Here is a 24261-nt window from a genome sequence, read left to right on the forward strand (position 1 = left end):
CAGGGGGGGAAGCACTCTGTGACTCTGTGTTGGTGTGCAGCTGATGGAAGTCCTGAAGTGTATCTGCTGTCTGCATGCATTGGTTGCATCTGTTGTTCTGAGCCTGAGGCAGTACAGCAATGGAACCCTGCAAGAAATCTCTGAATGACGGGCACTGCACTGCAAGCCGAGTTGTAGTGGATTCATACTGCTGGTTTCGTCCAAAAAGAACACAGCTACTCTCAATCACTTTGCTTTGGTTCTGGGTGGAAAGAAATCATCAGTTCACAGAGTCCTTAGGACTTCAGGCTCATTTTTCTGCCACATGGACGGATCTTCAACATGTCAGATGCAGGCAGATGTTTCAGTATTGTTTTGCATCCTTCAAACAAAGCTGTCGTTCCAGTTCCTTTGTTTGGCCACCATCTTGCATGTTAGAAATGCCTTTGCAATAGCAGTGAGTTATGAGTTATGCCGTTCTGGTGTTCTGGTCAGTGCTGGCCCAGACCAGCAGCTCGACCTGAGCAGAGACTCTGCAGCTGCTGTGCAGTGTGAGCACATCAACGCGGCTGCTGTGCTGTTTGCAGGTCACTGACTGTGGGTTGGAGTCAGAGGGAGGAACCCTTCCCACAGAGACAGGGGCAGAGCTGGGGGCTGCTGGGGAGGTTTTGGAGCACGAGAAGCCAGCAGGCACCTGATGGGACAGTGCTGGGCCATCAGCAGGGTGATGCAGGCTCTGCTGCGTGCACTGAGTGGGAGTGCAGCGCAAATGGTGGAGAGCAGGAAATGCCTTCACTCACCTGCAGGGTCACTTCTGGTTAATCTTTAATGCAGAGCAGTTTAAAAGCCCACAAAACACCACAGCTCCTGCTGTGGTTCAGGAGGGGAAGGTTTAACCACGGCCCTCAGCCTTCAGGGAGGACCCTCACTGCTCCCATTGGGGCTCAGCTGAGAGCTGGGCCGACCCTGTGGGATGTGTTGTGCCAGCATCGGTGTTCGGGCAAGGATTCCTGATTGAAAGGAGCAGAAAGCAGTGAGCTGACAGGTGAGAGAAATCTGCCTCTGTGCCTCTGAGTGGGATAAGGGCAGTCAGCACGGAATGGCTGAGGTGCCTGGGAAAGTCTGGGGAGGTCCTGCATTCCTGCAGGTCTGCCCGCATTCAGCTCTTTGTAGCCTCTCTGGGATGGGCCAGGGATACAAAAAGGGGGGATGAGGACAAGGGGAATGGCTTGAAAGTGAGACAGGGGAGGTTTGGGTTGGATGTGAGGAGGAAGTTTTGGAGCCAGAGGGTGGTGAGGCAGTGGCACAGGTTGCCCAAGGAGGCTGTGGATGCCCCATCCCTGCAGGCATTCAAGGCCAGGCTGGATGTGGCTCTGGGCAGCCTGGGCTGCTGGTTGGCGACCTGCACACAGCAGGGCTTGGAGCTGGATGAGCGCTGTGCTCCTGTGCAGCCCAGGCCATTCTGTGATTCTATGATCCTATGAAAAAACACTTTATATCATTTACAAATGGATCAACATGTTTCTGTGGGTGGAAACAGGGATAAACTGGTCCAGCAGAAGTTCCAGGGGTGCTCAACAACCCCCAAGACACCTGGTAGCATCAGAGCTGGTTTTATTCCTGACTTAACAAGAGCTCTCAGAAACTGATCTGAACAGATGGAGGCATTGTATTGTTTCATCGAATGGGGCTGACAATTGCCTGCCACAAAGCAAGCCAAGTGCCTTCTTGTGACAGTACGTAAGAGAGAGAACAGGAGCCAACCTGTTGCACAGCTCATGTGGAGGGACGGAGATGTTTCTCATTCAGACACAGTTCACGGGGGTTGATAGGCAAAGGTGAGTAGATTCTTCTGTGCAGCAAAATGCACCCAGTGAGGCCCTCAGCCTCAGAACGGCTCTGTTTGGAGACCAGCTGCACACAGCAACATGATGTGTCGATGGCGGGGGTTAACACACAGCATTATTTATCCTCACTCTTTCCCTTACTGAGCAGAACTGGGCTGACACCAGGAGCAGCAGCACCATGCATGAGCTCAACGAAAGCAGCTTCGACCCCATCACCTTCGTCCTGACCGGCATCCCGGGCATGGAGGAGTCCCACATCTGGATCTCCGTCCCTTTCTGCCTGATGTACATCACTGCACTGTTCAGCAACTCCGTCCTGCTCTTCGTCATCGCCACGGAGCGCAGCCTCCACGAGCCCATGTACCTCTTCCTCGCCATGCTGGCTGTGTCCGACCTGATGCTTTCGACCACGACGGTGCCCAAAATGCTGGCGATCTTCTGGTTCAGCGCCCGAGAAATTTCCTTCGACGCCTGCATCACTCAGATGTTCTTCACCCACTTCAGCTTCATCGTGGAGTCGTCCGTCCTGCTGGCCATGGCCTTCGACCGCTACGTGGCCGTGTGCGACCCGCTGCGCTACCCGTCCACGCTGACGCCCTCGGTGATCGGGAAGATCGCGCTGAGCGCTGTGCTCCGGGGCTTCTGCATCATGTTCCCTCCCATCTTCCTGCTGAAACGGCTGCCCTACTGCGGGCACAACGTCATGCCCCACACCTACTGCGAGCACATGGGCATCGCCCGCCTGGCCTGCGCCGACATCAGGGCCAACGTGTGGTACGGGCTGACCACGGCGCTGCTGTCCTCCGGGCTGGACGTGGTGCTCATCGCCGTCTCCTACGGGCTCATCCTCAGGACCGTCTTCCAGCTGCCGTCCCCCGAGGCTCGCCTCAAAACCCTGAGCACCTGCGGCTCCCACCTCTGCGTCATCCTCATGTTCTACACGCCTGCCTTCTTCTCCTTCCTCACGCACCGCTTTGGCCACAGCATCCCAGGCCACATCCACATCCTGTTGGCCAACCTCTACGTCGTGGTCCCACCGATGCTCAACCCCATCGTGTACGGGGTGAGGACGCGGCAGATCCGCGAGCGCGTGGCCCGGCTGCTCTGCCCTGTGGGGCAGTGCCCCCATCCCGGCTGTGGGAGCCGCTGCTGAGGGAAAGGGGACGCGGGATGGGGTCTGGAAGGCGGTGTGAGGTGTGCTTGCATTGGGGTAATGGGTTTGTCCACCAGGCTCTGGAGAAACTGAAGGGTTTTCGGATACGTGGGCCATCAGCCCCTTCATTGCTACTGATGCTGCCCCTGAGTGCTCCATGCAGCAGAGATGGGACACGTGGGTCGGATGAGGAAATGTCCATTAAACCACAACGTCCAATGCCACACTCAAAACCACACAACAAACAATCACAGAATCACAGAATGGTTGGGTTGGAAGGGACCTCAAGGATCACGAAGCTCCAACCCCCACCAATGCAGGGCCACCAACCTCCCCATCTCACAGCAGCCCAGGCTGCCCAGGGCCCCATCCAACCTGGCCTTGAACACCTCCAGGGATGGACGGGGCATCACAGCCTCTCTGGGCAGCTGTTCCAGCACCTCACCACTCTCTGAGCAAAGAACTGGAGGCAGACAATGGTCTCAAATCCTCGCATCCCATAGGGACAATTTTTTCTTACAGAATTGTTTCACAGCACAGCAGTGCTCAGTGTAAAGTGCACGTCCTTTGCTCCCATGCTGCTCTTTGATCACCCACCAATTTGGTGCTGTACATTCCACTTATCCTCCACCACCAGGAGAGCGTTGTCCAACATTTTCTCACTCCTCACTTTGGTCTACAGACCTGTTGTACTAATTGAGCTGTGTTCTGCCTGAAGCTGGTGGCAATCCGCCTCGGTGCAACGATGCAGAGTGAGCACCAGATGTATCTGGAGCTTCTCAGCCCCCTGGAAGCATCTCAGCCATGGCTCTGTCTGCTTCCATCGTGGAGGGAAGCACAGCAGTCCTTCCATCTGGAGCTCTGCATAGCATTCCTTAGGTGAGTGGGATTGCTCTGCTGTCTGGTCTTACGGCCCTTCTGACTCAGCGGTTAGGTGCCAAAATTTCCATCGCCCATGGGATGAAGAAGAAGAGTAGGAAGTGCACCAGAGCCTGGAGACCTGTTTTCATCTTTCCTTTGTGTTTTACTGGGTGTGGAGTTGAGATAAAGGCTTGCCTCTCCCCCCTGCATCATTCCTGCTTTCTGATCCGTATTTTCTACCCCCACTTGGAGACAATTTTGTGCCTGTATTGAGACTGAGGCTTCATGCATCCTGACCAGTGAAACCATCCTCATCTGGGCAGCAACCACAGCCCTGTGAGGGCGGTGATTTGGGGGCTGTGTCTGGAGGCTGACCCTGCACTCCCACTCCCACAGCAGTGCCAGGAGCCAGGATGCTCTGCTCCGTGTCAGCCGTGAGACCCACGGAACCGTGCTGTGTGGTGGAGCCAAGGGCACGAGATGGGCAGGATGAAATGGGCAGGGATGCAGCAACACAACCCCGCTGCGTTCCGGGCCTCCCAGTGACACTGCTGCAAGTTCAAGAGAAGAGAGAAAGAGATCCACAGTTTCAGAATTAAAAAGAAAACAAACAAACAAAAAAAAACAGTAATAATTCGTGGCACTTTCAGCACATTTCTTTTTTTCTTTGCGGTTTTATTTTTTTGTGTGTGCTTTTGTCAAAGCTGGGAAGCCCGTGAGAGGCGGAGCGGAAATGAAGGTCTGTTCACTCAGGGCTGTTTGCTTAGCAGTGATAACAGAGCTGGTGGAAATGCTGCCGTTCCCAAAGCATTTTTGTATCTCTCTTAGCAAAGGGTATTTATGGAGAGCAGCCCACGTGATCTCTGATAGGACGCTGCACTATATCAAAAGCAACAGGTCGGGAGAGCAATCTGGTGTAGCCAGAGCACGACTGAATACATTCAGCTGCAATGAGATGCTTTGGGGTTTTCAGAGCTGTCACAGCAGCCTGGAGGTTGGGGTGAGAATCTGGATGCTTGTGCCTGCAGGAGGCTTTGCAGGGTCCCCCCAGCCCTGCCCAAAGCACGAGCTGGTTGACAAACCCTTCTGCTGCAGAGGTTTCTCCCAGAAGGTTTCTGAGCAGCTCGAGTGGCAGCTGACCCGTCGTACAGATTCACTACTGCAAGGCAGTTCAGCTCCATGGAGTCCCAGCTCTGTGGTTATTTTTGCTGTCTTCTCTGCTTCCCCTTCTGTTGCCTCTCCTTGTTGTTGATCTGCAGGGTGTGCTCACCTCTAAGCACGGCAGCAGTTTGGCCACACGTGGCTGTGCTCAGGGCACGCGAGTTGGAGTCTGTTGCTGGGAATGGCCCCTCTTATCACTGCCCATCCTGGAGTTAGGGAGCAGTGGGAGCACGCTCAGCAGGAGCTGCACAGGTGAGAAACAAAGCAATAGACCCAGCTTCAAAGTGCTTCCAAGCCGAGTACTGGAAAATGCATAGAGAACAACAATAACAGGGCACTGGAGCAGCTTGCCCAGTGCTGTGGATGCCCCCTGCCTGGAGGCATTCAAGGCCAGGCTGGGTGGGCTGTGAGCAACCTGATGTGGAGGGAGGTGTCCCTGTCTGGAGCAGGGGGTTGGAACTGGGTGATCTTAAGGGTCCCTTCCAACCCAAACCGTTCCTGTGATTCTGATTCTGTCAACAGGAGAGTGCTGGACCATAGGTTGGTCTTGGCATCCCAGTGGCCAGAACAGCACCGTGCTCAGGTTCTGCTGACCTGAGGACCTCTCCAGTGCGTGGGAGCCTCTGGAGGGAAGGCATCCCTGCAGGCACCACAGTGTCACCCAGCTTGAGCAGCCAGCCCCCCTGGGATGGGTTCTGTGTGCACTGCGTGGGTTCACGGCAGGGATTCTGCTGCTCTTCTGGCTTTCCAAGAACACGAGGCACAGCCCTCAGCCCTGATGGAGCTGCTGGCTGGGTCAGGGTGCAGATCTCATGGGAAAATGTCCCTGGGTCAATGAATCACCAGCTGTGCAGTTAGTGCCCACAGGGGCATGCATAATAGGGTATTAGCCACTTGGTTGGGAAGATTTATATTCAGAGCGTGGTTAAAATGTTAGCTAAACAGCCTGCATGAGCTCGTCGTGCTCCAGGTGCTGAGTCAGGCTCCGAGCTGGGAGGGGGAAAGCTCTTCAGCTTCAGTGAGTGCTTCACTGGAGGGAGATGGAGAAAGCACAGCAGTCAGGGCGAACAAAGCCGCATGTGTTCGAGTGCCACATTTATATTCATTCCTACCACTGCCTACAGCAGCGCTTTATTAATTGCTCTTCATCTGCAGGCTGCAGTGGGTAATAAATTACAGTAGCAAAGCTGAGTGATCTCACTGCGTCTCACTGCTGTCATCACCGCGTCTTAGTAAATGTTAATTAATGAAAATCCCCAGCCCACTCGTAAATGGAAAGCCGTACATGGCACATCCTGGTACTCTGTCCTGCCCTGACGTGTTTGAGGTCCCCAAAGGTCCTCGAAGGTTCTCGGAGGTCCTCAAAGGTCCTTGAAGGTCCTTGAAGGTTGCCATGTTGAGGCCGTGGCAGTGGCTGCGGTTCCTCTGACCTCAGCACCCAATGCTTGGTGCGCCCGGGGTTTCTGGAGAAGGAGCAGTCCCATAAACTCGTTACTCTCTTCTAAAATTGGACACGAGACAAAATCAGCAGTGAGTTTTGCAGCACGAACGTCTGCTGGTCTCCACCGAATTCCTCTCCATCGAGGCTCACAGAAAGCCGAAACGGGTCCTGCTGTGAACGGAGCGGCGCCTCTCGGCTCCTCCGCGGCCCCGGCAGCCCCCGAGCGCCAGCAGGAGGCAGCGATGGCACACACATGGCCGCGGTTGGGGCGGCGATGCCTCGGGCGGTTCACTGAGGACGGCCCGGAGGTTTGCGGGGCTGCAGCCCCCGCCCCAACAGCGGGGCTCAACCTGTTGACCTGGGCCGTGAGATCCGCGTCGCTCCTGGGGGAGCAGAGCTGACGACGCCCCGCGGAGCCCCGGGGGCACCAAGCAGCCGCAGCTGGCCGTGAGCGGGACGGCAGCGCTGGCGCCCGAGCGTCGCGGTCCTGCTGGGCTCCCTGTGGTCGGGTCGAGGTCCCTGAGTTCCGATGGGATTTCTGGTTCCAGAGGCAGGTTCTGAACTCTGACTCCCTTCTGCTGGCTGCTCTGCCAGCAGCATCCCTGGGCAGGAGGTGCGGTGCGGTGTGCCTGCCTTCTCTGTGGAAGTGGGAATTTTCTGAAGGATCCTTCCAGCCCTGAAGATTTCGCAGTTACATCAGGACCAAAACGTGTCCCAGAAAGGCACCCATGGGACGGCTGTCCCAGGAGCTCAGCTGTATGTTTTGCTCTGGTTCCCACCAGCAGTGGACAGTTGGGTGCCAAAGACTCCTTACTTCAGAGACTCAAACAGCAGAAACGAGGCTGCCAAGTGCAAGTGGAGGGACCTGAATAGAGGAGAGGAACCTGATGGACCAAACTGCCCAGTATTTAGCACTTCTAGATGAAATACAGCTCAGAAGTGTGAGTGTCTGAGACCTGAGCCTTGCTTATCGCGAGCTCAACTCCCCCTTATGCTGTGTTTTACATGCTGGCCTTCTTGCCAGTGCACTGATTCACCCAATGCATTCTTTGGCATACCCTCATCTCACTCCCATCTGCACAGAGGAGCTGCCTGTGCTTTATTCTATCGTGACTCAGATCATAGAATCATAGAACCACAGAATCCTAGAACCATAGAATGGCTTGGGTTGGAAGGGACCATCAAGCTCCATCCCCTCTGCTGCAGGCAGGGCCACCAACCTCCTTATCTAAAACTAGATCTTCAAGGCCAGATGGACGGGGCTCTGAGCAACCCAATCCAGTGGATGGCAGCTCTGCCCATGGCAGGGAGGTTTGAACCAGATGATTTTTGAGCTTCCTTCCATCCCAAGCCATTCTGCAAGTCTGATGCTGCGATCTTGCCCATTTTCAGATTATACCTTCTCTAGCCTTTGGGAGCTGTGGTCAGCTGGAAGCCATCAGGTCCAGATGGGCTGCAGGAGCTGCTGGAGGCCACCAGACCTGAGGGTTCTGCAGGCATCGCCAAGCCCAGCAAACCCAGACAACAAAACTGCCCTGTGCCAGTGCTAAAATGGAGGAAGGGGATGATGGGAGAAATTGGACACTCCTCAGTTTGACATTAGCTCCAAACAGCACAATGAAATGGGAATGTGAGACTTGATCAATAACAGTAAAAAGGTAATAATGTAATCAATAGCAATCAGTGCCTATTCCTGGTGCTTAGCTTCCATAGAATCATGTCACTGCGTTTTCCTTCCATTTTTGGGTGACTGAGTTTCCTGAGGACTGAACAGAACCGTCATTTTTTATTGTGACAGCAATCTGATAGACACCTCACTGTAACAGACAGACAGACAGACAGACAGACAGACAACCACTACACCTACTTGTAAATAAAGGAGGTGCTGATGGAGCCTGGCTAACCGCAGCCTTGGTGTGAGTTCCCCACGGAGAGCTGTGCTCTGTATCTTGCTGTTCTGCAGCCAGTGGTGCAGAGCCGTGTGTGGATGCCGTCCCCCAGCTGGGGGCTGTGGGAAGCAGCACTGTGCTGGGGGCACTTGGGGTGATGGTTGGCCCCCCATGGGTGGATGCGAGGGTCCCAGGGCGCGCCAGGAGTTGAAGGTGACAACAAAGAAGCCTTTGGGCTTGGATAACAAATAGCTCTGAGAACTGCTGGCCGTGATGGTTGACTCCTCCCTGGGGCTGTGAGCAGACCCAGCATAGAGACGGGGAGGCTTAGGCTGGATATCAGGAAGGAGTTGTTTACAGTAAGGGTGGTGAGATGCTGGCACGGGTTGCCCAGGGGTGGTGGTGTCCCATCTCTGGAGACACCAAGGTCAGGGATGGGGCTCTGATGGCTTCAGTGTGGAATGGGGGAAAATGTCTGATGCTGAGGGCTGTTGTGAAGCCTTGGAGAAGGAAGAATTTGTATGAGTGAAAAAATGAAGCCAGACACACTCCAATTAGAAGAGCCTTATTTTGAATAATGAGAATAATGGAGTGCAGTAAGAGGCTCAATGAGAGCAAGTTTTCCATCAGTTTCCCCAGTCTAGGCCATGTGCCTATGAGAAGGATGGAAGCTATTAGGTGCAGTGTTGTTTTCCCAGTGAAATCTTTGTTCTCCTGCATTGATACCAAGGGCCATTCAGCATCTCCTCCCTCTCCTGAGTGCCACCAGCAGCACTGCTGGGCTCCCACCGAGGATAAGCAGCAGAAAGAAACCACACAGAGGATGGGAAATTTCTTCTAGCAAACCCAGAGCTCAGAAGAACTCTCTAACCAGGGACCTCCTCAAGGCTTGGTCACAGAGCAGCAGGGTTTGGGTAAATTGCCTCCACAACATGAGCAACCTTTGAGGAGGAGCACTGGCTTTTGCAGCTTACTGTGGGAGAGGCTTTCTGCTAATGGTGCTTTTGTTGGGAACGCAGAATTGAACTGAACAGCCTCCACAGGAACTCTGCACAGCCTGGGGCTCGGTTGCTGGGGGTGGCGGAGGTGAGGATGGCCCCTCTGCACCCACCCTGCTCAGTGTGATGTCACAGCACGGGGCCAGCAGTTCTATGAGGGCAGGGACGATGGGGTGGTGAGCGAGCGGAGCAGCTGTGCCACATCTGGCTGGTATGTGCCTTCTGGTGCTGCGGAGAGAGGCGGTCTCTCTCCGTGCCACTGCTCCCTTCCAGCTGTCACCATAGCAGGAGGAACCACCCTCATTTTGGCTGCCAGCCGTTGCCCCCTCCCGGCGCTCCCCACCTCCCAGCAGCTCTGCTACTCAACAGATTGAATCACAGCCCTGGTTGCAGAGTCACCATCATGTCAGAGCACAAAGGGGCGGCAGGCGCAGGTCAGCCCGTCGTCACCACGGATCCTGCAGACATCATCAGTGTGGTGGTGAAGACCCCGAAGCAGAAGGAGCACTTTGAGGTTGCTCAGGGCAGCACCATCCAGCAGTTCAAGGAAGACATCGCCGCACGTTTCCAAACTCCCCCTGATCTGCTGGTGCTGATATTTGCTGGGAAGATCCTCAAAGACCGCGACACCCTGAGCCAGCACCGAGTTCACAACGGAGCCAACATCCACCTCGTCATCAGATCCCCAACCAAGCAGGACGACCTGGCAGACCAAGGAGCTGCAGCTGCTCTCGTGCAGCCTCCCAGCCACAGCGGTCCCAGTTTGTCCCTGGATTGCGCATCTGATCTGCAGAGCCTGGTCTTGATCCCTCAGAATGTGCCGGGGCTGTTGAATTCCAGCCAGGAAATAGTGGCCCAGACCACAGAAGACCTCTTGTTGAGGATGATCAACATGGAGCTGGACATGAACGCCATCAACAGCAACATGCTCCTGCTGGGCTTCCTCCTGGGGGTGACGGGCACCAACATCCTAGGGTTGGATTCAGCAGATGTGTCGGAGGTGGTGAGCAGCATCCAAAGCCCTGTGGTGTCCATAGACAGCTTGCTGAGAGAGGTGGCACAGAGCTCCTTCGAGCAGAGCGTCCTCTCCAGTCCCAACCTGCTCAGTGATATCATCGCATCCAACCCCCAGATGCAGCATCTGGCTGAGCAAAACCTTGAGATCAGCCACGTGCTCACCAGCTCAGACATCCAGGACATCCTGGAGGCGTGCAGCAGCCCGGCTGCGATGCAGGAGATGATAAGGAACCACGACCTGGCCATGAACAACCTTGAAAGCATCCCCGGGGGGTACAGCATTCTGGAGCAGCTGTACAGAGAAATCGAGGAGCCCATCCTGGATGCGGTGCAGACACAGATGCAGGACGATGTGTTTGCTGGTCTGGACAGTAACCCAGCCCCAGGAGGGGCCAGGCTGCCCGCCCGCACCGAGAACCGCCGGCCGCTGCCCAACCCCTGGGATCCGCAGCCCAGCAGAGGCAGCAGTTGTGACTTGGAATGGGACGAGCGCTTGGCCTGCAGCGGTGATGGCCTTATTGAGGTGAACCTGGGGCCTGCAGTGAATGTAGAGGAGCCCAGCCACAGAGCGGTGCAGAGCATGGTGCAGCAGCTGGCAGAGAACTCGGAGCTCATGCGTGACCTGGAAAGCGCCATAACGAACCCCAGCAGCCCGGTGCAAATGCTGCTTAACGGTGATCACACAGCGAGGGATGGGAACTCCCCAAATGGCAACCAAAGCGCAGAGCAGCTGCCGTTGGAAATGGAGAACGCGGGGATCTCTTTGCTGCTGAGGAACCCCCGGGCGCTGCAGGCGCTGCTGCAGGTCCAGCTGGGGCTCAACACCCTCCGTGCAGAGGTGCCAGAGCTCATCTTCGGCCTGGGCGAGGAGCCTGCGGAGCTGGAGGGCACAGACAGCTCATCACAAAGCAGCGGGGTGGAGGATGTGAGCCTGGCGTCAGAGCAGAGCGAGGAAGAAGAGCAGGCAGTGATAGATGAGTGGCAGCCATAGGCATCTCCGTGCCGAGGGCTTCCAGGACTGCATTCTGTGTCTGACACAGGGGGGAGAGCAGCACAGTGGCTGAGGTGCTGGCCAAAGAACCTCCATTTGATGAGGTGCAGCAGCTGGGTCACCCCAGCGATGAAATGTGTTTGTTGGCCGTGTTTCGGTCCCATCACACATTAAAAGCAACAAGGCACATACTACATTGTGTGCTGTAGCATTCTTGCACCCATGATAATTAATTCCCCCTTAGCTGCAAGGATTTCCTGCATTCAGAACAAATAGCAATGAGGACTGTTCTGAAATGGGGAAGGCCCTCCCTGAATGTGGTCTCAATTTGCACACGGAATCCAGATGTGTCCACAGGTGAAAACATGACAGCAAAGCCACCAAAGAAGGAAAAAGAAGGTTAGGAACTGAGCTCTGGAGATGCTGTGGACAGGATGGTGAAGGGGCTTGGCTCCCATTTGGACTCCAAGACTGCAGGAGCTCATCTGGCACTTGGACATTTTTATCCCCAGTGCAGTCACAGTTGGGTTTAATCACCCGTTGTTGCACAGGTTTCTGTAATTTCCCCTTTGCTGAGGGTGAGGCCGTGGATGAAGTAATGCCACAGTGCTTTTCACAGCCTTTGTAACACAAACCATGATAAATGATGGAACGTTTATGGCTTCATGGTTTAGTGACGCAGACCCGAACCCGTGGCCTCAGGCAGAGGAGCAGCCATTGCTGTGCCTTCCCAGAACTGCTTCCCTTCTCCCAGCTGGCAGGGATCAGCTCAGACCCTCCCTGTGCCCCCTCCCAACTTTGCCCATTCCCATCACATCCCCCCCTCCTGCTCCTGCCCTTTCCTTCTGGCACAAATGCTCTGAGCCTCCTTCCTCCCACTCTGGGTTTCCCACTCCTTTCTTCTGCAAATGTTTTCTCTCCTGGCATCCTCCTCTCACAGCACATCCCACGGGAGGTTTCTATCCATTTCTCCCACCTCCTCTTCCTCTCTGTGGTTCTGAAGCCCTTTGAATGGACAAATTCACCCTTCCTCTGTTTTGTCCCTCCTCACAGTTTTGTGTGTCTGCTTCCTCTCTTTCCGGAGGCATCAGAAGGGTTGGTGCAGGGTGATATGCTGGGTGCCTGTCAGGCTGAGGCTGGACGCATGTCTCTTGGCAGCAGACCCCATTCCCCACGTCAGCAGCTGTGATAAGGCCAGCTCCCCTCAGCAGCATCCCTGGCAGGAACTGGTGAGCTGTCCTCCACCTACTGTTGGCTTTGGGCCTTCCCTCTCAACACCAGCCTCAGACACAGGGATGTGATCCATCAACCATTTGAGTTGGAAGGGACCTCGAAAGGCCATCTGGTCCTACTCCCCTGCAATGTGCAGGGACACCCACACCCAATTAGGACAAGGGGGAATGGTCTAAAACTGAGACAGAGGAGGTTTAGGTTGGATCTGAGGAGGAAGTTTTTGAGCCAGAGGGTGGTGAGGCAGTGGCACAGGTTGCCCAAGGAGGCTGTGGATGCCCCATCCATCCCTGCAGGCATTCAAGGCCAGGCTGGATGTGGCTCTGGGCAGCCTGGGCTGCTGGTTGGCGACCTGCACACAGCAGGGCTTGGAGCTGGATGAGCGCTGTGCTCCTTTGCAGCCCAGGCCATCCTAGGATTCTATAATCTGCTCAGAGCTCTGTCCCTTCACTTTGGTGTCTCCAGGGATGGGGCACCACGTCTGGTCCTGGGAGTGTGATGATGTGCAGAAAGCAGCCATGGGGGGGGGAGGAGGAGGGGGGAGGGTTCCAGGGGAGTCACTGAGGGCAGCAGCATCCCACCCCCTTTCAAGGACAGCTTTGCAGCTCTCCCCCCTCCTCCTGGCAGCCTGGTCCCACCAGGGCTCTCTCTCATGACCTTCTCCACATTGCTTTATTGTGATAATCACCGGGAACATCGTGCGTCCACGCAAACGGCAGACTGCTAAACAAGCATTAAGTCCTCTACAAAAGCATCTGTGCCCGCTCTGTACTTCTGGTTTCCTGCTCGGCCCTTCGGATGAGCTGAAGCAGCCCCTCCCATCGGATCCCCGCGGCACCGGGGGCCCTGCGGACGGGCGGTGAGCACGGTGCGGGTATAAGAGCTGCACCGCAGCCCGGCCCGGATCGGATCCCCGGGTTCGCAGGGACGCGGAGGTGCCGTATCCCATGCGAAACGCCCTCCTTCCCTCTCCGCTTTTATCTGGAAGCTGCGTTCCGGGCAGCGGGAACTGAGAGATACGGATGCGGGGGACGCGCGCAGAGCATCCCCGACCCCGTGCATCCCTTCGGTACTGGGAAACGCTTCCTTCAGTTCCATTCTCGAGACAGAAAGGCAGCAGCGAACCCTTCCGGCCCCGCGCTGCGTCCTCCCGGATCTCCGTGTCCGGACGGGGAGCTCCGCGGTGCCGCTGCTCCTCTCGTCGCTCCACGCGCGGTGCGGGGAGAATCAAAATAATGAAAGTGCGAGAACCCGGAGGTGAGAGCAGTGGGGAAAAAAAGGGAAGAAGTAATGAGAAACGAGAATAAGTCACCATCTGCTGAGTGATGCAGTCCCTGAGCAGATGCAGCCCCCCGGCGCTCCCCACTTTTGTTGCTCAGCACGCTGCCATGGCACGGGGCACTTTGGGGTCCCGGCTCTGCCCTCTCCCCGTGCCCCACAGCCCCTCGCCGGCAGAGCAGCGTGAGAGCCGACACATCTTTGGCTCTGTGCAGCACCAACTGGAATGTCGGTGTGTGATTATCCGGGTTTGTCTGATTTATCTGCGTTTGTCTCCGGCAGCCAAAGGGCAGCACTGGAAAAGGAAATGAAAGCCAACTCCATCCCGGCTGAACCCGGGACAACGTCCTCAGCACGGCTGCTGGGGCCGCGCGTTGCCTGCAGCTCTGACACAGATTTTAGGAGTAAAAAGTTCCAGAGGACAGCAGAAAACGGCTTCCTTAAAGCTGTGCCTGTGTTCGTGAGGTGCAGGGCAGCGACTGGAGCACGAGGGGCTGCACTGCGATGCCCCCCCGAGGCGCAGTGCTGGGCAGGAGCAGCTCTGCTTCGGGTGTAACAGCACCGTGTATCTGCTGTTACAATCAACAGCATTTTAGCTCTGTTAATATCATGGAATCATAGAAAGATAGAATGGCCTGGGCTGCAAAGGAGCACAGCGCTCATCCAGCTCCAAGCCCTGCTGTGTGCAGGTCGCCAACCAGCAGCCCAGGCTGCCCAGAGCCACATCCAGCCTGGCCTTGAATGCCTGCAGGGATGGATGGGGCATCCACAGCCTCCTTGGGCAACCTGTGCCAGTGCCTCATGTTTCTTTTTACTTCATGCAATATTTATATGGAATTGTTCATTTGCATTATTAGATGCTAATTCATTTACATTATTAGACGATTACTACCTTCAGTGTTTCTGTAAAACCACCCACTGATGTTTTGTTCTTACACAGCATCTCCTTGGGTTTCCCTTTAGACCTGAAGCTGTCTCCCTGAGGAATCGCCTCCAGCACAAAAAATGCAGTTGCTTTCTCATATGCACAGCCAATATTTTAGAGCACAGCAACCCTGCAGGTTTGTTTTTAAGCACCACGCTTCCTCATCTCAGCTGCATTAGGACCAATTCCAATGTTGAGTTTGGGTATTTCAGAGCTGACTGCTGTTGCAGAAGCTGCTGGAAAAGAGTAATGCAGCCATAATTTGTGACTCTGGGTCTGACTCTGCCTCCTCTGAACCTGAGCAGGGCAGCGCTGCTCTTCCCCTGCCCCAAAGGTCTTCGCAGTTCCTCCTTACATTTTAGTTCCACTCTGCCCATGAGGTGCAAAGCAAACCAAACTGGGAACTCTTCAGCCCCAATGGCCAAAAGGAAAGAGAAAGAGAGATCTGGAGATGAGGATGAAGAATGGGCAGCTGCTTCAGGCCAAGAGCTGATGGTGCCTCACTTGAACCCAGGAAACCTCGTGTGAGCCCGGAAATTGGAAATTCCACTTGTGCCCTCTGCAGGTGCTGATGTCTGAGAGCATCTGTGCAGCCCTGCTGCCACCTGGGCTTCCTCTCCTGTTGTTGTCTGAGCTCTTCCCTCTGCTCCAGGCAGGCAGTACATCAGTGTCAGCTATTTGTGCAGTGTGGGTTGGTTCCATTTCCATTCACTCTGGTCTACATGGAAGTACTTGGTGGAAAAAATGCATTATATCATGTTAAAAAAGGGAGAATTTGGACGCTGCCATTGGCACATAGTAGGAGCGGGAACATAACAGTGCCTGCTGCAATGCACTGCAGCCCAGGGGACTTCTGAACCGGGGATGGTGCCCATGGCTGTTCACAGCTCAGAGATCAGGTTGAATGGGGCTGTGCTTTGTTGGACAAACGACCGAGAGGTGATGGAGCTGCTGTCCCTGGAGGTGCTTAAGAACCATGGAGATGTGGCATTGAGGGAGATGCTTAGCCGGCCTGCAGGGATGGGCTGGGGCTGGGCGATCATCCTAGATCATCTCAGTGGTCTTTTCCATTCTTAATGATTCTAAGATTCTATGACCTTCAGAGGTCCCTTCCGGCACAAACCATTCTATGAAATGCCATTCTGTGGTGCTTTCTGTCGTTGCTATGGGGTGCACCTCATGCCACCATCCAACCTTACCAGCTCGATCCCAGCAACCTTTGTGCTGGTTGGCATCCCGGGCACGGAGAAGCTGCACGTGTGGCTGCCCATCCCCTTCTGCTGCGTGCACCTGGCTGCCCTGCTGGGGAACAGCAGTCAAGAGGGCAGAGTAGAACCTCCATCAGCCCACAGAATCACAGAATCACAAGGTTGGAAACGACCTGCAAGATCATCTAGTCCAACCACCCTCCCATTCCTATTAGTTACAACAACAACAACAAGCTACATACACCACATACCTCTCCTGTGCACGCTGGCTGCTGCTGACCTGATGCTGTCCACCACCGCCGTGCCCAAGATGCCGGCCCTCTTCTGGCTCTGCCAGCATCCTCCACAGCCTTGCCGAGCCCTTTGCAGCCATCCTGCTGGACGCTGCCCTCATTGCTGCCTCCTGTGTCCTGATTCTCCTGGCAGCATTCAGACCCCCATCCAGGACAGCCTGCTCCACGGCTTTTAACACCTGTGTCTCCTTTGTCTGTGTTACATTCCTTTTCTATGTTCCTGCCTTTTTCACGCACTGCTTTGGGGTAGAAATCCCACACCACGTCCACATCCTGCTGTCCAACCTCTATGTGCTCTTCTCCCCGTGCTGAACCCCGCTGTGCACGGCGTGCGGACGCGGCAGAGAAGAGAGAAGGTGGTGAAGATGCTCCTCTGCCCCACCATGCATCCACTGTAGGAATGAGAGCCACGTGTAAGGAATGCTTCGGTGGGAGCCCAGATCTCCCATAGAACCACTTCAGGCACTGTGAGGAAATCTGCAGCCCCACACACAGGGCACCCCGTGTCCCCACCCCGAATTCCCTGGCGGTCTGTTGAAGATGTCCCTGAAGATGTCCCCCATCTGAAGATGCCAAGAAAAGGGCAGACGTGGCACTGAGGGGTCAGTGGGCATGGCGGGACGGGCTGGGGCTGGGTTTGGAGATCTTGGAGGTCTTCTTCAACCTCAACGATGCTGTAATTCTACGTAACCAGAAGCCAAATGCCAGCCCTCTGCTTGGCTGCAGAAAGAGGGGGCCCATGGACGGGAGGACCCCCCCCAGCAGAGCCACCTACGGGGCCCCCAGTGAGGATTCCACTGTGGTGTGATGGAGATCTTGGCGTCTGTGCGGAGTCAGGGGACAAGGAGTGTAATAAACCTTCTCTAATCACAGATACATAATGGAGGACGCTGCAGGAATTGCTTCTGTATTAAAAAATCACTGAACTGAAGAAGTCTCTAGAAAGAATAACAGAAATAAAAGCAAGTGTTGCAGATTAGCATGCCTGGAGTCTCTTTATTCCTTAACTACATAACATCTATCTGCGCTTTAAGTGAACAGCTGGGTGAAGAAGAGAGTTCCAAAAGGAGCTGGGTTGGCGGTTGGACTTGATGATCTCAGTGGCCTTTTCATAGAGTCACAGAACGACATAAAGGCCTGGGTTGCACAGGAGCACAACGCTCATCCAGTTCCAACCCCCTGCTGTGTGCAGGGTCACCAACCAGCAGCCCAGGCTGCCCAGAGCCTGGAATGCATTGGGAAAGGCAGTTTCAAGTCATTTGGAGGAACAATGTACATCCCTGTGTGCCTGAGGCCCTCCATTTCAGGAGCTGACAGCAGTGCAGTCACACACTACTGACAGCTCTGGCCCCTGAGAAGCGGGGACTGACTGAGCACCGAGTCAAACTGGTACCAGGTCCTAAGGAAATGCTGGCTCAGAGTGGCTGCCTTCCTGGAGTGCAAAGCCAAGGGCTTCAGAAGCAGTTGGGCACTCTTTGCAAGAGCAGCTGCAGGGAGCAGAGCAGGATGCTCCCAGAGCAGAACGGCAGCAGTGGGCAGAGGCTGGGGGACGTCCCGAGCAGCCCAGTGCAGCCCTGAAGCATTTCCTGACAGCAGCTGTAGGGCTGATGGCATTCGCTGTCAGCTCTTTTGCCATCAAATTACCCGTTCCCTTTGTTCCTGCAGCAATATCCAAAATCACCCAAAATGATATGATGCCATTCTAAGCTTCTGCAGCGGCATGGTCAGAGTGCAAACAGCCCCCGAGAGCCCATCTCAGTGCAGCAGCTGCTCCGCCTGAAGCTTGAGCTGCTGTAATGAATGCTGCCCCTGACGGCTGTTGTAGCACCTCGTATCTTCTACTTGTGCAGATCCTGGCGCTCCTGGCTGTTTGTGCATCCCAAATCTCAACAAATAATTCAGAAAGAAACTGCCTGCGTTCTGAAATGGATCACATCTCACTCCTTCCAGAAGTGCTGTGAGGATGAACCCAGCGCAGGCACAGAGCTCCAAGGAGAGCAGAGCTGGCAGCACACGGAGCTCCCACAACTCATAATGCAGTGACAGTGCCTTTCCTTTGGCCAGAAACCACCCGTCACAGAACAGTGCTGAGATAAAAAACTGATCTCAATTCAGCCTTGGTTCCCAGTATTCAATTTACATCAGGTCAAAGCACTAATTTGGGTTCAGTTTATCTCCCTAAATCTGCATCTCTCTCATCCCTGTGCAAAGCACTGGAATTTTCTCGTGTGCACCTTTCAGCTCTGGGCTGATGTTTCACAGTAGGTTTGGTTTAAGAGTGGGCATCCTGCCCTGAGCACTGCTCCTGAGCAGCAGTTCTCTGCAGAACAGAATCAGCAGCACCTCGCTGAGCAGGAAAACACTTCAATGCCACTGATGGACCCGCAGCACTGCCTCATGGCTGCACCACCACCCAAACGGCCTCTGCAGAATCAAAACTCCGTTGAAATTGAAGGCCGTGCCTTAATTGAGTGAGGCACTGCACTGGGTGCCCATAGAGGTGGTGGTGCCCCATCCCTGCAGACACCCGAGGTCAGGGGAAGGAGCTGGGAGCACTGATGGAGCCGTGGGTGTCCGTGCACTGCGGGCAGTGGGACCTGATGGCCTTAAAGGGTCCTTTCCAACTCCAACCATTCTGTAATTCTATGCCAGAAGGCTCTGCTGGCGCTCAGCTCACTGAGGCTCTGAACACCACAGTCCCATCAACCCCCCGTGGTCTCCTGGGCTCATCTGGGGCACTGAGAATCCCACGTTCCTTCTCTGGGCACCACTTGGGAAGGACGTTTTTGAGCCAGAGGGTGGTGAGGCAGTGGCACAGGTTGCCCAAGGAGGCTGTGGATGCCCCATCCATCCCTGCAGGCATTCAAGGCCAGGCTGGATGTGGCTCTGGGCAGCCTGGGCTGCTGGTTGGCGACCTGCACACAGCAGGGCTTGGAGCTGGATGAGCACTGTGCTCCTTTGCAGCCCAGGCCATGCTGTCATTCTGTTATTGTATGACCACAACCACTCCCATCACATCCCACCTGCACAGCCCAGGCGTTAGTTTTGGGATATGATACTGATGAATTCCCTATGACTTGCCATTGTCTCATTGTGGAAGTGGTGGGATTTAGCAAGAGAGAGGCAAAATGCTCAGCACACTGGGTGATGTGAGGTGGGCACAGAGGGAACAAGGCCAAACAAAGGGTACAGGAGTCAGAATCCTGCAGTAGTGTGCAAGGTGGAACATGACCAGCAAACCAACAAAGTTTGTAAGAGATGTGCTGCTCGAACCAACTGCATTCAGGGCTGGAGAGTGAAGTTCTGCTGGTCCGTGTGCACAAACCTGCCTGCAGAGAGGGGAACTTGCCTGCTACGTGCGTGGATTAACCCACTGCAAAAGAATCCCTCCTGACTGCTGAATGCACAAGGCAGTTTCCATCTGCAGCATTAGCTTGCTCCAGAAGCACTGAGCTTGCCACGTTTGGACAAGTCTGCTTTTCAATGAGCTGCCTTCTGCTTTGTATGCAAGCAAGAGAGAAATCTGATCCATGCCTCTGCTTCTGGGCCTGTGTGTTTGCCTCCGTGCTCACAATCTCAGCTGCACAATATTAGAAATAACCTCGAGGCTGTCCAGATCGCCTTGTGCTAAAGGACACTGGAAAGGTCCTGAAGGCTCCTGAAGTGCCATATGGGACAGGAATTCTGTGCGTTGCATTATTCAGGACTCGATGCCACATCCGGGGCATTTAGTTCTTAGTTTTTCCAGTCCTTGATATAATGATGGACATATTAATTACAAACGAGATCAGTGTATACCATTTAATTACCAAGAGCTGGGTGGGGAAGTTCTACGGGCCGTCTGCTCACGGCTGTGGTTGGAATGGTGGCATCAGCACTGCACAAACCGCCTCGTGGTTTAGATGTAGGGCACACGCAAAGCACGGCTTTATTTCCGTGGACTGTGCTCAGCAGAAGCTGATGCTGGGGAATGAGCGTCTCTGAGGCATCAGGGAGGGTTTTCCCTGCTGTTTCAGGATAGTGGGATGCTGTGCATACCAAATGCAAAGCAACAATCCCTTTGCTCATCACAAGGGGCTGCGGGCGATGGGTGTGGATCCCAGACTGTCCACAGAAGGAGCATGGAAAGAACGCCTTTGTGTGCAGTGTTCACCCCTCTGCCATCTGTAGGAATCACAGGAAGTCGATCCAAGTGTCCTTAATCACAGAGTGATGGAATGGCCTGGGTTGCAAAGGAGCTCAATGCTCATCCAGCTCCAAGCCCTGCTGTGTGCAGGTCGCCAACCAGCAGCCCAGGCTGCCCAGAGCCACATCCAGCCTGGCCTTGAATGCCTGCAGGGATGGATGGGGCATCCACAGCCTCCTTGGGCAAATGTCACATTAAATGACCGAGGAGGAAATGCTGAAATCCCTGCCTTTGCAGAAGGTGCTCTCTGGTCTACATTGTGCTCCACACTGACATTTCTTATCATTGCAAGTGAAAGAAAGCATTTTTGGTTCCTCTGAACAATGTCTCCAGACTGCTTGTTTTCAGGCGGAGAAATCCAAACAAGATTTATGTCAAACTATTTTAATTTCTGTTTTGACAAGTGATTAAATTCTGATCTGTGAAATGAAAAGCTAACTTTGCCTTCGGTTCTACTCTACGTGGATCTACTGGCAAAGTAACCGTACCCTTTTCTTCTTCTTTTTCTCCTTCTGAACATGTTTTATTTACACTGTGTGAAGGTAAGATGTAGAAGCTGGCACTGCAGCGTGGTGTGAAGGCAGCAGAATGAGAAATCCATTCCACTGTGCGGGAGGAAACGGTACACAGCAGATATCAATTTCCTGGGTAGGGCTGCTCTGAGTTTTTAAGTGTGGCCTCTCAGGTAATGCAATAAAAATAAATACACAATTAGGTTTTGGCTTCAGAAATCATACAGGAAATATTGTTTTATAATGTGCTGCTCACATCCATCTTCTCCTGTCTTATTCTCATTGTGTTTACATTGATTTGATGAACCAGGCAGCTGCAGCGTTTCACATCTCTCAGTATCCAGGGCCATAAAGTGGTGCTAAAACGCACATTAGAAACAAATGATCCCCGTGATATAGAAGGAAACACGGATAATGCTGCTGTCTGATGGCTGAGTCTAAAGACCAAGAGAAGTCTGTGGGCCAGTCAGACACCAGGGTGTCCTGGGAGCAGGGAATCGGCGCGGAGATGGGCAGGGGGGCACTGGAGGCCCCCGTCACTGGAGGTGCTGAAGAAGAGACGTGGCACTGAGGGACGTGGCTGTGGGCATGGTGGGGATGGGTGGGGGATGGGACCTGGGGATCTCAGAGGGCTTTTGCAGCCTTTATGTTCCTGTGACTCCCTGATGCTATAGTTTAGTGACGGGATTTGGTAGGTCGTGTTGATGGTTGGACTTGTTGACCTTGGTGGTCATTTCCTAGCATGGTGGCCACGAGAATAATCCAGTATTGTGGCTCTCAAGAGTACGGAGGGGGGAGGACACTGGAGCATGACCTCTAAAGCCTTGAATGGGGAAGTCTTGCATGGGGCAATCTGTGCTCAAACTACACATCTGCACTGGCTTTCTCTGTCTGCAGAAGCCTGTTGGGTTTGCCTGGCTGCCCTGCAGCTGACCCTGAGAACATCGAGGAGCTGAAGGAGGGCTGGGTAGATTCAATGGCAGGAGCTTTAACAAGACCAAGCACCAGGTCCTGCACTTTGGCCACAACATGCACTGCAGGTGTGGGGCAGAGTGACAGACTGTGCAGAGGAAATGGACCTGGGGGTGTTGGTCAATGCTTGGCGGAACATGAGCCAGCAAAGTGCCCGGGTGGCCAAGGAGGCCAACGGCATCCTGGCTTCTGTCAGAAATGGTGATGCCAGCAGCAGCAGGGAAGCGACTGGAACGTGTCCTGAGCAGGCTGCTCAGGGGGGTGGCGGAGTCACCATCCCTGCAGGCGTTCCAGAAATGTGGAGATGTGATATGAGGGACATGGTTCCCAGAGGGAATGGCTTCAAGCTACGGCAGGGGAGATTCAGGCTGGACATGAGGAAGTATTACTTTTCAGAAAGGGCAGTCAGGCACTGGAATGGATGCCCAGGGAGGTGGTGGAGTCACCGAGCCTGGGGGTGTTCAAGGAAAGGCTGGATGTTGTGTTGAGGGACATGGTTTAGTGGGAGCTGTTGGTGATAGGTGAACAGTCGGACTGGATGAGCTTTTAGGTCTTTTCCAACCTTGGTGATTCTATGATTCTATGATTCTGTGGTTCAGTGGGCAGTATTGGTGGCAGGTGGGCAGTTGGATTTGATGATCGTGGGATCTTTCCCAACCTTAATGCTTCCATGCTTCTTTCCAACAAACCCTTCCTGAGGAATGACAGCAGGGCACCCACTGCATTTTTGCCTGGATGTGTGTATTCCTGATAGAAGTAAACCCATTTCTGCTTTAAAGAGTCCCAGTTGTAAACTTTAGAAACAAAGCAAACTTCATCTCGCAGTTGGAGTGCTCCTAATTGCTGCTGAGAACCGTAATGGGAAGTGATGGAAAATGGGGCCTTTGTCTCTACAGAGGACTAACTGCTACAGTCACTGTGCAGGAGAGGGATCCTGGCCGATGTGCACAGCACAGCCTTGCAGCCACAATGGATGCTGTGGTGTGATGGGAGCTCCAGGAGGTCCAAGTTTCACCACAAATAAATCCACACCCTGAATCTGCTCTCAGAGCACATGTTGATTTTGGGATCCTCTCCCTTGGGCACCTGCCATGTTGTGAGCTTGTGAGCTTCTGCAGCAGCACGGGCAGGGTGCAAACTCACCCTATAGATACTGCAGTAACTGGAGCACACGTGCAGATTTCTCTCCATATATCCTTCACAGGTCACTGGCAGCCTATAGGAAAAGCAAAGGTGCTTTCCAGATGGGGTTGTGTACCTGAGCAGGGCTGGTGCAGGCTGTACGGCACCACGAGGTTGCATGGGAAAGCAGTTTTACTGGGATTGAGCCACGCACACCATTTCCTTCAGTAAAGAAGAGCCACCAGGACAGGGTGCACCACCTCAGAATTGCAGAATCATGGAATGGCTGGGGTTGGAAGGGACCTCAAGGATCACAAAGCTCCAACCCCTCTGCTGCAGGCAGGGCCACCAACCTCCACCTTTCATAGCAGCCCAGACTGCCCAGGGCCCCATCCAACCTGGCCTTGGATGCAAGACCTGGCCCTTGGTTTCAACACCAAGCACCAGGGATGGTCCAGCCTGGAGCAGCTCCTGCTCGGGAAATGGGACCCACGGGCTGTACCTTCCTGAGCCCAGGGGAGCCTACAGCCGTGCCTCCTGGTCCTGGTGGGGACAGCTGTGCTGTGAGGCACCATTCTGCTCCGTGAGGCAGCAGCAGCCCCACCGGTGCTATTTCAACAAAAGGGAAATGCCAAGGTGCTGATTCATCACTCTTATTAAATGCTTCCAAACAACGGACTGAGCTGATCCTGATCTGTTATGCCTGGGAAAATAGAAGGGATGTGAGTGTGCAGCACCTACATGCTTGAACTTACCAGCCCCTGCATCAGGCAAAGCACAGAAAGCACAGAATTCACTTCCTGAAGCCCCGGATTTTGTTATTGTTGAGTTTTAATGTTCTCTGTGGTCGTATAACAGCCTAAATGCTCAAAAGGGATGAGGAGCATTTCCTGTCCTTGCCTCGGTGTGAACATTCTCCCTGTGTTCTGGTTTCCTAAAAAAACCACTCTGTCTTTGGCAGTGGATCACAAAGAAGTGCTTCTGTCTGAGAACCACAACATGAATTCAGCTCAAATCACAAAATGCTTCGGCGTTGGAAAAGGGGCAAAGCAGGTGAAATCCCGACAGACTGACCTCGGATTCATCTGCCTCCAGCCCTGCTGTTGGGCTGTGAGCTCAGGTCTCTGGGTTTGTTTCCAAAGAAGATCCCCACAGACAGATGGAAGGCAGCTCCCGAGCCTTGAGATGTGCCGCTTCC

At 54.3% G+C, this 24261-nt stretch overlaps 3 protein-coding genes across 3 annotated transcripts; all 3 read left to right on the top strand.

Annotated features, from left to right (window-relative positions):
- The first annotated feature begins 908 nt into the window (after positions 1 to 908).
- Positions 909 to 3058, top strand: LOC122192248 (olfactory receptor 52B2-like). The gene is made up of 2 exons (XM_042892772.1): positions 909 to 1024; positions 1975 to 3058. Exon 2 carries the CDS (start codon positions 2005 to 2007, stop codon positions 2977 to 2979), a length of 975 nt encoding a protein of 324 aa, XP_042748706.1. The 5' UTR covers positions 909 to 1024; positions 1975 to 2004; the 3' UTR covers positions 2980 to 3058.
- Positions 3059 to 9732: 6674 nt separating this feature from the next.
- Positions 9733 to 11337, top strand: LOC122192251 (ubiquilin-1-like). Its single transcript, XM_042892775.1, has one exon. The coding sequence runs from the start codon at positions 9733 to 9735 to the stop codon at positions 11335 to 11337; it is 1605 nt and encodes a 534-aa protein (XP_042748709.1).
- A 4607-nt stretch (positions 11338 to 15944) lies between these two features.
- Positions 15945 to 17079, top strand: LOC122192247 (olfactory receptor 52H1-like). The gene is given in 5 exon segments (XM_042892771.1): positions 15945 to 16085; positions 16185 to 16439; positions 16522 to 16569; positions 16572 to 16665; positions 16824 to 17079. Coding segments are annotated over 5 exon segments (789 nt in total). The 5' UTR covers positions 15945 to 15949.
- Positions 17080 to 24261: the final 7182 nt, after the last annotated feature.

This window comes from Lagopus leucura, unplaced genomic scaffold (genome assembly GCF_019238085.1).
Source record: "Lagopus leucura isolate 7727_CA_CO unplaced genomic scaffold, USGS_WTPT01 239-3_obj-0_obj, whole genome shotgun sequence".
Taxonomy (NCBI): Eukaryota; Metazoa; Chordata; class Aves; order Galliformes; family Phasianidae; genus Lagopus; species Lagopus leucura.